We start from the raw sequence: 17295 nt of genomic DNA on the forward strand, positions 1-17295 counted from the left end.
GATTTCATGGCGTAGGTCAACACTTATACAACGTGTTCAAAAATCAAATGAATCGGTCCAATCGTTCATAAAGTTTCTAAGAAAAAACCTTATTAAAATCGATTTACTGCCTGTCTGTCTTGTTTTTTGACTGGGAGCAACCCATCATGGATACGCATCTGGAATGTAGGACACGCATGCCGGATTCTTACCAACTAAAACCTCCCATATTTTCTCCATACTCTCCCCGCGGGACCGCCGTTCTGGTATTGCCTCGTCGGGATATTCAGTTCTTAGCTGCTCACTTTAAACGAGATCCTACCGCTTTGCGTGGGGTTAATTGCAGTAGCTTCCCTTCTATGTCTCCGCTGTGCTTCTACTGCTTTTAGTTGCTGATGAGTCCGTTTCACCATTGCAACTATCGCGTTCCATGCTGCTTTTGATTGCACCATGTACCTTATCAGATTTTCCACCGTTAAACGGGTATTTAGCACTGTTTCAAGCTCTCTCCTTAAGCTTTTAAATCTTGGGCAGGCGAGGAAAATTTGTTCTGCTGCACCTTCATATATAGGACAATCGGGTGATTCATCTAAACTGAACCTATAAAGGTAATTTCTGTATCCACCGTGACCGCTTAAGAACTGAGTCAGATCGTAACTCGTCTCATCGTGGTTCCCCATAGTCCACATACATTCTCCACCTGGTCCCGTGCTGTATGCCATGAAGCCAATGACGGCATACGCTCACCTTGCTTATTTAAGCTCGCTTCCTGATTCTCGTATAGACGAATCATCCCTGCAAACACGCATGCTGCGTCATAAGATGTTGTTCGGTAGGTGCAACATGTTCGGAGAGCGATTTTTATTGGCAACACCCGTGTAAAAGTACAATTGACGATTTGCAATAAGTGCAAGACTGTGTTTTGGGTCGCCTTCATTTGGAAGCATGCTTGCCAGTGCTGCGCTGATAGTCGCCGCTTTCTGTTCAGTAAGTTTTAAGTGGGGTTTAAAACTCAGCTTGTCGAATGTTACTCCTAGGTATTTCAGCGATTTCTGCCCCCGATGTAAATTTCGACAGGTTTCTGTTTCCACCGCATTGTAAAGAACACCAACTCCATATTGTGTTCGGCAAGCTCGAGCCCGTGGTCTTTAAGTCAAGGGTTGACCGTCCGTATAGACTCGTTGGCATATATCTGTACTTCGTTCGGGATAATTGGATGTTATGACCACTAAACGTCATCTGCGAATCCGACGACAACGTCTTCTTTAGCTACTGGAAGTCGTAAAACGCCATTATACATTAAGTTCAATAACAGAGCCCGGAGCAGACCCCTGCGGAACTCTTGCCCCACACATACATCTTCGACCCTTCGTTCGAATCATAAAGTAGCTTCCGCTGTAGGAGTAGTCGAAGATTATATTTAATATATGTTTTGGCGGTTTTTTTTTTGCCACGATGACTGCTTCGATGACATGGTTCTATCTGTCAGAATGCGACGCGTTCTTGATGTCAAGTGCGCTGTATTTTCCTTCGCCATAGGCTTTTCTGGCTAGCTCAAAAACCAGTTTGGAAGCATTAGTCACTGACTGAGCCTTCCGGAAGTCAAACTGCCACTCTGCGGGAAGAACGTTTCTTTTAAGCAGTCTGTAAATAACCGTGCGAACATGCTTGGTGCCATACTCATTGCCAGTTTCAGCGCCTTTTTGGGGATTTGATCAATGCCGAGGGCTGCGGTATCCCGGACCTTTTTCACTGCGTCCAGGACTTCGTCTGTGGTTCCTGGAAGAATGTCTTTGGCACTCTTTGGTATCATTGGGAAGATTCTTTCCGGATGTTGGGGGAACGATGTCGAAACTATCTACCAGAATAATGGGGGGCACATAATAGGAGGGGACCTTTTGCTTTTTATTGCTGACGTAATCGACAATCAAATTTTTGACAGACTTAAGCAGTATAACGTAGAGACAAAAAGAGAAGAAGAAAACCAAATGACAAATGTCCTGAAAATCATAACGTGAATTGCGAATGGATTGCAACAGCACCTACAAAAGTTGGAAGTCATTCTTAATACTGAGAAGGTAGACTTATGCCTTACCTCAGAAAACCACTTTACCGGGACTACTAATGCTAAAATCAGTGCCTTTTGCTCATATCATTTATGAACACATCCCAGTCGACAAGCCAGACAAGGAACTACAATCTGCGTTAAAGAGGATATGATGATTGCAGCTTGTGACTATTTGTGTGCAATTATTCAACAAAGTTGTGAAGGTCTCCTCAATTTACTGTCCGTCTGGATCCGGTGTTAAAAAGGAAGTTTTCGCTTGACGCTTCCTCTACCAAACTTTCTGACAAACAAGCATTCTCAAAACGAATATTTCAGCTCTGGCCAAGCTCTGGTCAATAAGGCGGATTTGCGCTCAATATAATTCGTAGGCATGTCGTGTTCTACGAATTATATAAAGGAGCATTCAACATCTGCGAGCCACTACGGTCACGCTGCTCCCAGGGCAGAGGTGAGGCAGCGTCTGACGATTTGCCTCTGCCCTGGTAAGAAACCGTAAAGCCGTCATCGCTTGACTTTTTTAAAAAAGCTAAAGGCCTTAGCTACCAAATATAGAAACGAGTCCTTTAGCAGATACGTTTTAAATCCTACAGCCCAAAAAAACACAGGCTACTCTCTGAGGAAGACTACGAAAGATCTAAAAAGACCTAGGCAACAAATTCCATCTATTAAACAGGCAAACAAGCAATGGGTTCGTTCTGCACAGGATAATGCAGATCTGCTCCCGAAGCGTCTAGTAGGTACTTTCCAGCCTTTAGATACACAAGTGTCTACATGTTTAACCCCAGCTAGAAAAGTGGACCATTTACCCAATACGCCGTGAAAAACTAAATGAGCTGAGGACAGAAATTAAAACAAATATGCGTCCTACTGAAACTGCTGACCAACTTATTGCAGGGAGAATATTAAAAGAACTACCAGCAAAGGTTTTTAGTCAAATTATTACAAATCATTAATGCAGCTTTCAGATTAAAATACGTCTTTCGGCAATGTAAAGTGGCCGAAGTTATAAAGGTCCCAAAATCAGGAAAAAAGCCAAGTAGAGTCGAATCGCATCTACCAATATCGCTGGTCCCTACTACAACCGGCTTCTCCTTAAGAGACTGAAGCAAATCATTGTGGTTCGAAATATAATACCATCCCACCAATTTGGTTTCCGCGAAATACATTGCACAATCCAACACGTGCACAATGCTAAGCTCAGCTGGAAAAGATAGATCCTGAAAAGAGGGACGAGCTAAATGCCAAATACAGACAGATGTAGTGACTATTGGCGAGGAATTCCTAACTGACCATCGACAACAAGCAGGTAATTTATAAGCAGATCCTAAGGTCCATGTGGATGTACAGCATCCAGCTCTGGGGCTGTGCCAAAGAATAAAACCAGAAGGTAATAGAAACTTTCTAGAATAAAGTGCTTAGAAACATAGTAGGCGTTCCTTGGTTCATTCGTAATGTTGATTTGCATAGGAACCTGAAAGTACAGTTGCTTATTGTATAACAAGACGACTGAAATGAGTAAAGCAGAACGACTGGCTAACATAAAGGATAGCTAAAGACATAAGCTACCGAGGAACAACTAGTTCGTTAGCGAAGCCAACCAAACTGGTAGGGCGGATCACAGGCTCTTCTCCCAATAAAAACAAAACTTAAATATGCAAAGAAAGCTACCGGAGGGCGATATTTTAGTCGTAGCTTGGCGAGATGTGGTCAGAAACAACATCAAACAGAACTCAACGAAAAACAATACACGATAACAGCTATAACGACGAAGTCCCCATATTTTATTTGGCAGTTAACAGAGCCCACCCAGTTTAATTTACAAAAACTATTCGGCTCGGAATGTCTAACCATTTGGTTAAAGCTTACTTTATACAAGACAATAATATTGTCAGCTTTTGTTTCTATATAAGAAAAATTATGAACTCTTAGAAACGTTTGAGAGAAAAATTCTCCGAAGAATTTTCGGTCCCCAACACGTCCGAACGATTCGCGACATAACAATCGTTTGGTCGTAGATAAAATCCAAATCAATACGTACCTGTAATCGGGTCACTTAACCCATATGATTCAGAATGATCCAACTTGGGAAGCCTGTGAGCCCTTATCTGTGGTAAAAAAAAAAAGATGCGGCAAAAAAAAGAAGATGTAGCAGAGCCTGGTCTGATGTCTGAAATTCCTTCCTAAAGCAGGCCTAGACCGGACACAGATTGTTGCATCGTAGTTAATAATGAAGACTGCAAGGACGGCGTTGGGTGTTATACTATTGTGTACATTTCACTCATGAGGTTTTCGTAGGGGCAATTTTCAAATTTCGAGTCTTAACAAGTAGCAATTCGAAGCAACTAATTTGTATAAAAAAACCAACGTTATTTTGTTATTCATGTTATATTCAAAAAATTAAAAATTTTAATGTTATTTATTACGGAGTTTTGCAATCTATCGCAACGTCCTTCTCATTTCAAACAGGGTGGTGTTTACATAACGTGCTTCTGTAATATTGAAATTTAGATAGTTTTCTATACTACCCTACACGGGATTGTAAAAAATCGTTTCCCTATTATAGGAAAACATCCTGCTAAGTGCAAATGAACGAAAATACTTTCTTCTTGTATCAAGGGTGGCTTTTTCGTTTTATTCCTCATAGAACGACAAGCTGGGGCAGGTTGTTCGTAATGAATTTTTTGAATGTGGAGGTATATTTTATTTGTAGTTATTTCAACATTTTTATAATTATTTTAATATTTTCCACCTAAGTGCTAACATTAAGTACATTATTTTAATATCAGGTCAATAAATATCTTACACTATCTTACACTTATTATTATGGCTTGGGCATCTGATGTCTATGTGTCATATTGAAATACTCTGGGAGCATTTGTGGTATGATTGTTGCTGTTTGATAACACATGCATCCAACTAAACCACAGTTGCCGCATTGGTATGCCACTTGTTGCATCGGTGGCACGGTTGTGAAATGGTAGTTCATCGGGGGAGCTGCAGGCTGACGCAATCTTCCCGTATCATCGCCTATGAATAGTTGCTTGCCTATGGGTGAGAGACTCCAATAACCTCCACGGCCAGGTTCATCGTATCCACGAGGTGTTCTGATGAAATATTCACTGACGCTTAAGTTGTGACGAATTGCATTTTGCCAGTCTGCTTGATATGTCCGATAATATTCGAAATTTTTATTGATGAATTCATAAATTTCTGCAAGAGTCAAACGTCCATTGGGGCTTGCTTTTATCGCCATCATGATCAAAGAGTCGTAAGAAAATTTCGGACGTTTCAAATCAGAAACTGCACTGCTTTGATTTTCATTCAAAGGTCCAGTTTCATTCTTATGACCGAGAATGGACCTAATAGAAAAGTTTGATTCGAGAGCCATTTTATATAATCGATATTGCAATTTTCGACTCTAATTTTAACACAGTAAGTCTTAATAAAATCCTATTCTGTTAACTAAAGTACTGTTAAATTTGCTAGTTCCAAAGTTCTCGAATATTAATATAATTCGAAGTTGGAAATTAAGTAAATTTTTCGATCTGTAATGAACCCAAATGGGTTATGATTGAATAATATTAATTTTCTCCGGGAGATCCTTATATACCAAATACAACACTGCGAGGATACATCTTCCTTCTCTCTTTTCTTTATTAAATGTGGATCAATTGTTCTCTTACTTATATGTACAAACACGTACATATATCTCCTAGCAAATGTTGTTCAACCAACCAATCGTAAGAAAAGTCCAACATCCTAATCCCTTTAATTGCTCTTGTCACCATTTTCCTCCCGAAGACCCCGTTGACGTTAGTAACTCATGATACCAAAGTCAGCAAAAATTAATTCATACTTAATTATATACTTCGCACTCGGTTTTTCAGTGCCGAAAATTAGTCCTTCCTTCTTTCCAGCCACAACCTTGGAAAAACCATCCATCTAGAATCAATTATATATGGGAAAAGGTTAAGGAAATGAAAATCTTTAAACACAGGTACATGATTGCGAAGAGATATGCATAATCATATGAAGTACATGCCCCGCACTGGACATGTGAAGGCAGAGAAGGACTGGTGAAGTGAATATGAAAGTATACGTAAATATGTCCCAGCCATACAAAGATGGAAAGTACCCATTTTAGATAGGGCTCATAAACCATGAAATCCAGCTGTTCATTTAATTTAAAAATAACAAGATTATTGGGTATTTTTATAGCAAATTTTCTGTCAATTTTCCATTAATACAACACTTTTTAATAGAATAGTATCCACCATTAGTGAAGAAATAGAGTTATACTTATAACCTTTTTTGATAAAACTCCAATGTCATTGGAAACTGATAAATATGGGTTTCCCAAAGAATTGAACCCAAGTCAAGGGTCTCAACCAAATTCAGAATTTTCCAAACTAACTCCGGAATTTTTCAAAATGATTTCAGAAATTAGAATTTTTAATTTCAAGTTTTTTTACATCAACTTTTTAACTAAAAAAAATGTCAGCCTTGCTTACAATTTTTAGAGAAGTAATTTTAGTAACCAAAGCAGCAATTTTGTTTCAGACAAATCGACTTAAAAGTGGAAAGCATTTTTTCGTCAAAAAAAATTAGCGTTGGTTCAGATTATTGGACAGGCGTCTTTGTCGGGAGTTCTATCATCATACCCGTTAACCCGTTATCGAGCTTTGTCATAGACTCGCGGTTTGAGCAAAAAATAACTAATCAATTATCCTTCCACTGAACTTTCATTCATCAGTAAGAAAGACAACCTCTTTCGAATAATTCACTTAAGGGTTTAGACGAGTGTAGTACCTCAATCAATAAGCATAGTTTGGATTTTTTACCGGTCCAATAAAGTGAATCCAAATTCTAATAAACCTAGAAAATAGAAAAATATGAAGGAATTTTCAAAATTTCAAAAAATTATTGAGAAAAATCATCCGATAGCAAGTTATAATAGAAATAGTCACGCGCATTTTTCTTAGAAACGATTACACTTATTGGCACTAAATTTGGTAAAAACAATGGAACTGTGAATCCCACACATTACTGCAGGTTGAACTTTAGGGCGGTAGGGGGCTCCATAATACTCTTCGTTACGATATCTGCTCAAATAAAGTCAATAATAGTTTATTATTTTGAAAATTTACTGGCGGTCCGCTGTCCTCCTCCATTTTTCTGCAACCCAGCCGTCGGCCATCTGGGGAGAGTGGATTCCATTGCACGTTTTGACGAAGGCTTGAAGCTTTTGAGTAACAGCCGAATTCACTCTCCATGTACTACCGCCATATAGGCACGCAGAAGGAACACTAACAAACGATAGTCTTAACTTGAATTTGGTGTTGAGATAACTATATTTCCAGATTTTAGACAAAGCAGCGACAGCGGATCTAGTACTGTTAATGCGTCGAACAACATTCAGTTCGGTTCCCTCGTCGAGAGAAACCACCCTTCCCAGATATACAAATTAATTGACGCATTTGATGTTCTGCCTATTAATGCAGATACGGACAGTGCAATAACCCCGCCACACTGAGAACCTTGATTTTGTTGGTGTTTATCTCCACTCCACTCGCTACTTCGATCTCTTTCCAAATCCAAGCCATTTCGAGAGATATGACCAGGCTAAAGTGCAAAGTAGGATAGTTGAGGCTTTTGAGGAAAGTAGTCATAGTTCAATGAATTCCTCCACGTCCTCCGGACAAGCATGAAGAACGTCACCGATAACAAGAAGGTGGAGATGATGAAACGCTAGCGGGCTCTACTTTGAACCTCAAAATCCTCAAAGAGTTTACCTTGGTGCAACACATGACATTTTGCGTTATCCTATGTCAGCCTGATAATAGCTATTAGTTTCTCCGCGGAAACTAACCTGCTCTCTGTCGACTAAGCTTTCCAGATGTTCTTTGATGCATTCCAGGATTATTTTAGCTATTATCTTTGCCACGGCAGGGAGTACGCACGCAATTGTCACACTCAAAACGGGTCCCTTTCTTGACGATTATCCAATTCTTCCACTCTCTGAGAAAGGTGCAGCTATAAATAACTCCACTTGGAGGCTCTCAAGCTCAGTAGCTTTATTCCGTTTCAATACATTGATGACCGAAATGATGTCTCTCCTATTTGGAGAAGAAGAGGAACCCCACCGGATGCGACACGGTTAAGAACCGTGGTGAAGTATTCTTTCCACTTCTCCAGTTGCTCACTTTTACATCCTTCATAGGACCATCGAAACGTTTGCGACCAAAGGTAAGCTATTTCGTGATACGGTACGCACTTCTAAAATCATTACGTTATGCGGCATCTTCTGCTTCAATTCCAGTTCAATAGCAAATTCTCTCTTGTCATAGTGTACACTACGAAAAACTTCTAGAGATTTCAGAGATGCCCGCTATGATCTGCAGCGGTTAATAGAGCCTTCAATCACTCCCCCAGACCTTATGACGCCACTTCGGGACGAACTTTTATATCTGAAGCATCGAACTTCCGGATTCCAACTTGTTTCAATTAAAAAGGAGTTAAAATAGATACCCTAGGTTCGGAATGGCCAGTGCAATAGATTATAGTCTGAACTAACAGATTTTTTAAATTATTATGCATCCATATTGTTGGTCTCGCCAAGATTTTCATCATCGGAAACTGTTGAAATTGTTAACTTCAAAGTGCAGTAAATGAGCATTCCAAATTTCAAATCAATTGCTTCTGTCCTTTTTATATTACAGGAGAGAACTATCCAAAGTTGGTGAAATTCAATTTGGACGTACACCGGGAAATATCAAAACTCCACTGCTAGCCAGGCTAGGGGATCCTTTTGGACATTTCAATGCTTCACTTTTACGAAACTTCAAGTGTACTTTCACCGATGCGTGAGACCGGTACCTGAAAGTCAAAAGAAAGGAATTTCGGGCAACTCTATTGGAAAGCATACGATTAACAAAAAAACCAGTACTTGAAAAAGATTAACTGAATCAACAGACTTCACGGGTACTTTATAAACGTAACTTTATTAAAACTTAATAATGTCGACGGACTTAGTTTCGGCTTAAGAGCTACGGACAACTACTAACTCGCCATGTAGAATCGGACATATTTATTCGTGGAAAGTGCTGGCGTTAGCATCTGCACTTTGCACCTTAGGGTTATACTCAGATTGCATTAACGATATGTGCATATTAACTTGATCCAAAAGAATTTTGATATCATGGGAATTAATGGGAACGGATGTCTGATTATACATAACTCACACTGGAACCATACAACTGGAGACCATAGTGCCGCGATCGAGAACCAACTTCTCCTCCCTCAGATGTATGTACATATGGTGTGACCTTTGTGGTTTCAACCCTGCCCTCTCTAGACCTTCAAGCTCAATTTCGCCACCGTTTTAGGTTTTTTATGCTCTCTAGATTGTCTTCGGAAACCCAGGACAACTTTTAGACTATCGCACCATCCTTAAAGTCATTACATTTTGTCACCCTTCAGCTGTTTGGTGTCATTGACACAGATTTTCTTCTAATTTTCAAAATAAAAGAAGGTGAAAAGATAAATTGCTTGGGGAAGATAAATCGTTTTAGAAAGCTTTCAAATTTATATATAGAATCTTAGTTTTACCCTTAATGAAGCATACCCAAGATATTCCACTTTTAGTTTCCTAATATTCACATGTAGCTGGTAATTCAGAAGATTGTAAAAGATGACTAAGCTAATTGAGGGTAAAGGACGGGAAATATTTCTTGAAATTATCTTGGGAAATCTGAGAAATTCTTTTTTAATTATCATTAAATTACGCCTAGTTTAAAAGCAACAGTATTGTATCTGTTTGTCACTACTTTTGAGGTGTTTAGTAAGTGTATCCTTATGATAGAATTATCCTTTCTTTGCATCATGGAAAGACCCTAGGATGAATTTATACAACAAAGATGGACAATATTTTGCAATTACCTGCAATATAAAGATGTTAATAGAAAAACCCAATGTAAATGCGTTAATAAAAAAACCCTATTTTGCCACAAAACCTACAATGTTAAAAAAAAACAGGGAATACCATAATATTATCATTAGAATGCTATATTATGAAAATGCTTGGGGAAATTTGGAGTTCAGCCTTGGGCCTCTCGCATCGACACTTTCTAAGGCGAGAAAGTATGGACTTGATAAAATTGGACATCTGAACAAAAATTAGGAAACTTAATCATAAGAATCTTCTTTCAAACTTTATCTGTACAGGCATTAACTGTTAAAATGCTGTCCCCAGAATATTACCGAGTTTCTTCAAAATAATATTTGGAGAGAGGCTGGCGCGTAAGAGTGTCACATAGTCTTATGGCAGGAGTCAGAGCTATGTTTCGTAGTTGAAATTAATGTCCATGTTTCTTTTTTTTCACAGTTGGTATATAAGTTGAAACAAGTCGGGAAACCGGAAGCTGGACGCTTCAGGTACGAAAGGTTTTGTGTATTTCTTAATACATAGCACGTAATATATGCATATGTCTACTTTTGGGTGATATTGACATTGATAGTCTTCAATTTTCAAAGAAGCAACAACTTCGACGTATTATAAATTTGTTAGTAATAGTGCGATTTCCATCAAACTTGGTATGATCATGCTCTACATTATAGCCTACATCACTGCAGAATTTCGTGCCGCTAGGATGAATTTAAGGGGGGTTTCCAGTCAATTACAAAAAATTATAGTAATATACTATTATTAACTTTCTTTGAACGGATATCAATATGAAAGGTATTTCGGAGCCAAGGCACCATATAGTGGCAGCCTCCAGATTTTTTTCAGATTTTTCGGTTTGGTAGTTTCTGAGAATGGTCCCCTTAAAGAAATGATCACTTTCAACCCCCCGCGCTCCCCACGTTTCCAAGAAATGTCAAAACTAAGACCGTCTTCGAAAAGTACTAATTGAGACCTTTAATTTGATACCCCACATGACTATATTTGATGAAAAAAAATGTTACACCCCCGTTTTGCATGTATGGGGACCCCCCCTTAAATTCAACGTAAAAGGATGTAGCACTGTATGTGTGAGCGTTCACAGTTCCCACCTTTCTACCAAATTTGGTGTCAATCGCTATAACCGTCTCCGAGAAAAATGCGTGTGACGGACAGACAGACAGATAGACAGACAGACAGACAGACAGACAGACGGACAGACAGACAGACAGACAGACAGACAGACAGACGGTAAACCGATTTTAATAAGGTTTTGTGTTTACACAAAACCTTAAAAAGAACTAGGTCTAGTACTAATACCTAATTTCTAACCTAACCTAATTTTAATTAGGTACTAGTACTGAGGAAGGAGGCACCTGGTCTCCGAAACGATTGTATGCGGGAAAAAATAAAAATATTTACAGGATAAGGAAAAAAACCTAGTTATTTATTCAACTTAAAGGTTTCGAACTTTCCCAATTAAAAACAAAAACAAGAAGCTAACAGAGAGCAAACCGATTTAATGAGGTTTTTTTTACCTAAAACCCTAAAAAGGAATTTAATGATCTTCTTCATTTCTTGTCACCTTCATAACTATCACTGCGTCTGCGTTTCCGTTATTCTAACAGAAGAGAAAGGTAAATTTCTGATTATCTTCGATCCATTCCGGCGTTATTATTTTTCGCTTTTAGTTCAGTATATTTTAGTCCAAATAAGGATTTTAGTGGTCGTAAAAAATCTAGTTAGGCAAATTTCTAAGCATTTTTGTTTTCAACTGCTTTACTTTGTGTACATAGGCGAAACTTCTTCCATGATAATGGAGAAAAAGAAAAACAAGTGGGAATACCGGAAGCTCACTTTGTTAATAATAGTTGGATTTTCATCTAACTTGACCAAATTGTGCCGTCGTCCTTTATACAAATGCAAAATTTTGTAGTTCTAGCATGAACTTAATGGGGGTTTCGTTTAGATACGCCACTGAGATTTTTTTCAGATTTTTCGGTTGGATAGGCTCTGAGAACGAGACCTATTACACTTTTTGAGGGTTGGGTGACCTCTTCTCATATAGACACCTTTGGCAAACTATTAGAGAGAAATATACAACAGACTGCTTGTTGTTGCGGAAGAGGAAGGAGGCCTGTCGGACAAATAATTCGGAGTCAACTGTCGACGCGGTCAGCATGGTGACTGGTTTGGCTCAGGCTGCAATACAAGAAGGAAAATGATTGTAATTAATAGCCCTCGACGTCAAAAAATGCGTTCAATACTGCAAAATGAAAATCATCGAGGCACTCGACAAGCTACAGGCCCCGAAATACATTGTTTGCATTGTTATTGAGTTTCTCCTTGAGAGAAGACTTTACTGCGACTCAGACGATGGGCTCAAAATATTCCCGACAACTTGCGAGGTGCCACAGGGTTCTGTCCTAGGTCCCTTGCTGTGGCTAGTTATGTATGATCTTGCGTTGACGCTACGCCTTCCGGACAACGTGACAACAATTGGCTTGGTCGATAATATCAGAATAACAGTGGTCGTAAAGCATCGAGATGAGATCGAGATCTGCGCAAATAAAGTGATATGGGAGATCAACTCCTGGTTGAGAAATTTTGACCTTTGACTTGCTAAACACAAATCACAAGTGTCATGGGTGCTCGGACAGCTGATTGGTTAGAGCACAAGGTTGTCGTACGGAAAGTCGCGGTTCAAATCTCACTGGCGGCAGTGGGATTTGTATCATGGTTTGACGTCGGATACCAGTCGACTCAGCTGTGAATGAGTACCTGAGTTAAGTCACAGTGTACTACGTGGGGAAGCGTTTACGGATCGAAGGTGAACTTAAATAGCGGGTTTCAAAAATATAATAATGCACTATTATTAACTTTATGTGAGCGGATATTGTAACGGAAAGTATTTCGAAGCCTAAATACCATATGTATGGACCAGCATAGCTTTTCGAAGGAACTCTTGAAGTGATTGCCCTTTTTGAACCAACCGCTTCGAAATTTACTAATAAAGGATTATCTTTTGATACGAAATGAAAAGAATCGATAATCCATTGTCGGGAATGGTAGAAAAACCAAGATGGTGGAGAACTTTGAAAATATTATCGCTACACCAGAGTTGACCATATTTGTATTCGTAAATACGAATGCGAATATTTTCATATTCACACAAGCGAATATGAATACGGGTGTATTCTTACTTCCGAGAGTTAGTACAAACGTATTCGTATTTACGGGTGTGAATATGAATTCTATTGGATTTACATCTTCTTCTTTTTCTTCAGCCTTTGTCCCGTTCACAAGCGGGGTCGGCTCGTCGTGATCGGCTTCGCCATTTGGCTCTATCGAATGCCTGATCTGGGTGCAATATCGAGGCTTTCAAATCCCCATCCAGCGTATCAAGCCACCGTTGCTTAGGTCTGCCTTTTGGTCGTTTACCATCGACTTCGATGTTCAGACCAATCTTTGCAAGTGAATTCTCGTTTGCACGAATTGCGTGACCATACCATCGAAGACGCCTCTCTCGCAACTTTTCCACTATCGGTGCAACCCCATAACGATCGCGGATATCCTCATTCCGGATGTGATCTAAACGTGTGACGTCACTAGTCCAACGTAGCATCTTCGTCTCCATTACCGCAAGACGCCGTTCATTGTCTTTTATGGTCGGCCAACACTCAGAACCATAGAGGGCGACTGGACGGACGACATTGCGGTAAATTTTAGATTTGAGACGTTCGTTGATACGTCGATCACAAAGGACACCAGTTGCGGAACGCCACTTCATCCAGGTTGCGTTAATGCGTGAAGCAATTTCATAACGCAGCTCTCCATTGGCTGATAGCGTTGACCCGAGGTATTTAAATCTCTCAGTTCTGGGCAGATCACTGCCGCTGACAGTGATTGTGCCTGTTTCATGGGGATCGGTCGTCAAAAATTCAGTTTTGTTTAAATTCAATCTGAGACCGTGTTGTATGAGGCGATCATTCCATTTTTGAACAAGTTGCTCGAGATCATTTTTGCTATCAGATGCTAGGAAAACATCATCTGCATAAAGCAGTGTGTAGGACGCTGGACGTTGGATATCCCGTGCGACGGTGTCCATAACAAGGACAAAGAGGAGTGGTGAGAGGGCAATTCCTTGATGAACTCCAACAGAGACACGAAGCGGTTTTGATACACCCGCCATACTTCGAACTTTACTTTTCGGATCGTGGTAGAGCAATTGAACCCAGCGCACGAGTTCTTCTGGCACGAAGTGTTGTCGTAAAGCATACCAGATGAGTTCGTGTGGTACACGGTCAAACGCTTTCTCTAGATCCAGAAAGGCAATGTAAAGAGGGCGATGCTTCTCACGGTATTTCTCCATGAGTAACCGCGCAGCGTGTATTGCGTCAGTAGTTCGGCAGTTCTTGACAAATCCGGCTTGATTCACGGTTATTTCAACGATTTCGCGAATACGGTTGTCAAGAATACGGTTGTCAAGAATGCGTTCAAAAATCTTCATGGTATGGGAAAGTAACCGGATCGGACGGTAATTTCAACATTCTGCTGGGCTACCTTTTTTTTCCATATTGGAACGGTGGTACTTTCTTGGCAGTCAGATGGTGTTCTTCCTTCCTGAATAACCCGGTTAAAGAATTCACTGAGCCACAGTGTTGGGTCCCAGCTCTTCGCTTTCCAGAGCTCAGATGCGATGTCGTCAGGTCCTGTTGCTTTCCCCGATTTCATTTGTTTTATTGCCTCCTCGACTTCAGTTGCGCTGACTGGTGGAATTGCTCCAAATGTCGGCAATGATTGTGGAAGTGGAGGATGAGCAAATTCTTCAGTTGAAATCTGCTCGAAGTATTCTCGCCATCTATCCGTTGCGGCTCGATGGTTGGTAAGCAAAGTACCGTTCTTGTCATTAACACAACAGAAGTGTTCGATATCCTGTGTGCGTTCATCACGGCTTTTAGCAAGTCGATACAGATCTCTCTCGCCATCCCGAGTGTCCAGTTTATCGTAAAGATTTTTGAAATGGTTCGCTCGGGTGACAGCGACCGCTTTCTTTGCTTCCCGGTTGGCATTCTTATAAATTTGCCAATTAGCAGGCGTTTTATCGTCGAGAAATTTGTGGTAGAGGCGTTTCTTTTCACGGACCTTTATTTCAACATCATCATTCCAAAGCCAAGTATCTCGGTTGATGTACCGCTTACCCGGCTTGGTGACCCCGAGGGTTGCAGAGGCCGCTTTGTGGATCGTGTCTTTCATTTGGTTCCATGATTCTTCCACATTCGTAATGGTTGGCAATCGTATGAGTGAGACCGTTTCTTCTTTCTTCTCACCAAATCGCCACCATTTAATGCGCGGCGGGCCAGTGCGTTCTCCACGCCGTTTTATCGGCGGCTTAATTCGCAGGACAGCAATCAACGGCCGATGTTGAGGTGCGATGGTTTCATAGGGAACGACTTTGCAATCAATGACAGTGGTAAAATGTTGGCGTCTTATGAGAATATAGTCGATTTGCGTTTTATTGTTCCCACTATAAAATGTGGGAAGATGAGACAATCGTTTGATGAACCATGTATTCATAAGTACAAGGTCATGGGTGTCCGCAAAATCGATTATACGCTCGCCACCTTCATTGCGCGCTCCGAACCCCTTTCCCCCATGGCACCTGCTACCGTCTGCCTTTTCACCCACATGACCATTAAGGTCGCCGGCAATGATTATGTAATCGTCAGCAGGCACGTGACAAGTCTTTTCATCGAGAAGTTGCCAGAAGACATCTTTCTCGGTATCAGGTCGTCCTGTCTGTGGTGCATACGCGGTGAAGAAGTGAATAGTGCGATCAGCTGATATAATGGTGAGCTTCATCAGCCGATCATCAAATCGTTCGACTTCTTTAATGGCATCACGGAAACCTTCTGAGATGGCAATGCCAACACCATATTGAGTGTGTGGGTTACCAAAATAGAGAAGTTTGTAGCCATTTTTACCGCGTTCGCGTTCAATGTCGCAGCTTTTGGAACCAGACCATCGGGTTTCTTGCAAAGCGCAGATGTCAATGCATCTTTTCCGAAGGGCTCTTGCGAGTTCCTCCGTCTTTCCAGTTAGGGTACCAACATTTAGCGTGCAGACACGTATTTGTTTTGCTCGTTGTGTGCGGACTAACTTGCTTACGTCCTGACGCCGTCCATGCGTCGAGAACCCTTGCCCATTTCTCGACAGGACCGGGGCCCGTCCTGCCGCGTCGACTGAGGTGGACGCCCTAGCATTTCTCCGAGGCTTGTGACTTAATCCAATCATCATGTTTGTAACGACATTCTATGCATTTTCTTGGTCGACCTGTCGCGGGGCCTGTCACCAAGAGAGATCAGGTAGGATTTAGCATAGTAGAATAACTCCAACTATACTCTATTTATCTCTTTCCCAAGCCCAGGTAAAGGAGGAGGGTTTGAGGCAACGTACTCTGTACTATCCTCAGTAAAACAAAAATTGGATTTACATCTTCAAGTCGAAATACTAATTCTTTTGGATTGAAATGTTAGTATTCACCTGGATAGCGAATATTAGCGTCTTAATATTTTGATCTTTCTGTACGTATGTATGGAGGGGTCCGATTTAATATCCAATAAGAAAATTAAAAGACGTTGCTGGTGTAAACAAAAAAGTATGTATATTTAAACTTGAAAAATATTGCCAAGTCAAAAGAATTGTTTTGTGAAGAGAAAATATTTGAAAGTGAAGATATCTTCAGCCTCAATATCTAAAGAAGTCGGGAAATCGGTGGCACGGCGCTTCAGGTATGAAAGGTTTTGTTTGCTTCTTCTGTGAGTATATTTGAGTGCAGAACTATCCCAATTGTAAGTAGCACTTTCAATATGGTCTGCATTTTAAGAAAAGCGGGGATTTCGTCGGATTTATTTATTATTTTCTTTTTACTGTTCTTGCCATTGAATTTTTTGTTTGTTATTGAAATAAGTTGATTCTTAGAGAGAGACGGAGACATCCCGTGATTAATAAAATATAACTTACTTCGCGTTAACCGTTTTCGCTTTTCAACAATAGCTTTTCTTAACATCTAGCACTTTATCATAAAAGTTAATAAAATTATTCTGGTTTAGATATTTATTGTACACTATTTTTTTTCTTTCTCATCAATTGAGGGGTTCTGGGTCATTGATTATATCCACTTCCGCTCCAAAATGGATTTAATTCCGCTTATAACATCCCCGTGCTAAAATACTTAATTGAATGTGGAAAAAATCCAGCGACTTACTGAGAATGAATGAATCAATACGGCGCACATACATTCTATACG

General features: G+C 40.3%; 1 protein-coding gene across 1 annotated transcript; it reads right to left on the minus strand.

Annotated features, from left to right (window-relative positions):
* Positions 1-4826: 4826 nt before the first annotated feature.
* On the minus strand, positions 4827-5431 carry LOC119646692 (forkhead box protein G1-like). The gene has a single exon (XM_038047256.1). It carries the CDS (start codon positions 5301-5303, stop codon positions 4869-4871), a length of 435 nt encoding a protein of 144 aa, XP_037903184.1. The 5' UTR covers positions 5304-5431; the 3' UTR covers positions 4827-4868.
* Positions 5432-17295: the final 11864 nt, after the last annotated feature.

Source organism: Hermetia illucens, chromosome 1 (assembly GCF_905115235.1).
Source record: "Hermetia illucens chromosome 1, iHerIll2.2.curated.20191125, whole genome shotgun sequence".
NCBI classification, from domain to species: Eukaryota; Metazoa; Arthropoda; class Insecta; order Diptera; family Stratiomyidae; genus Hermetia; species Hermetia illucens.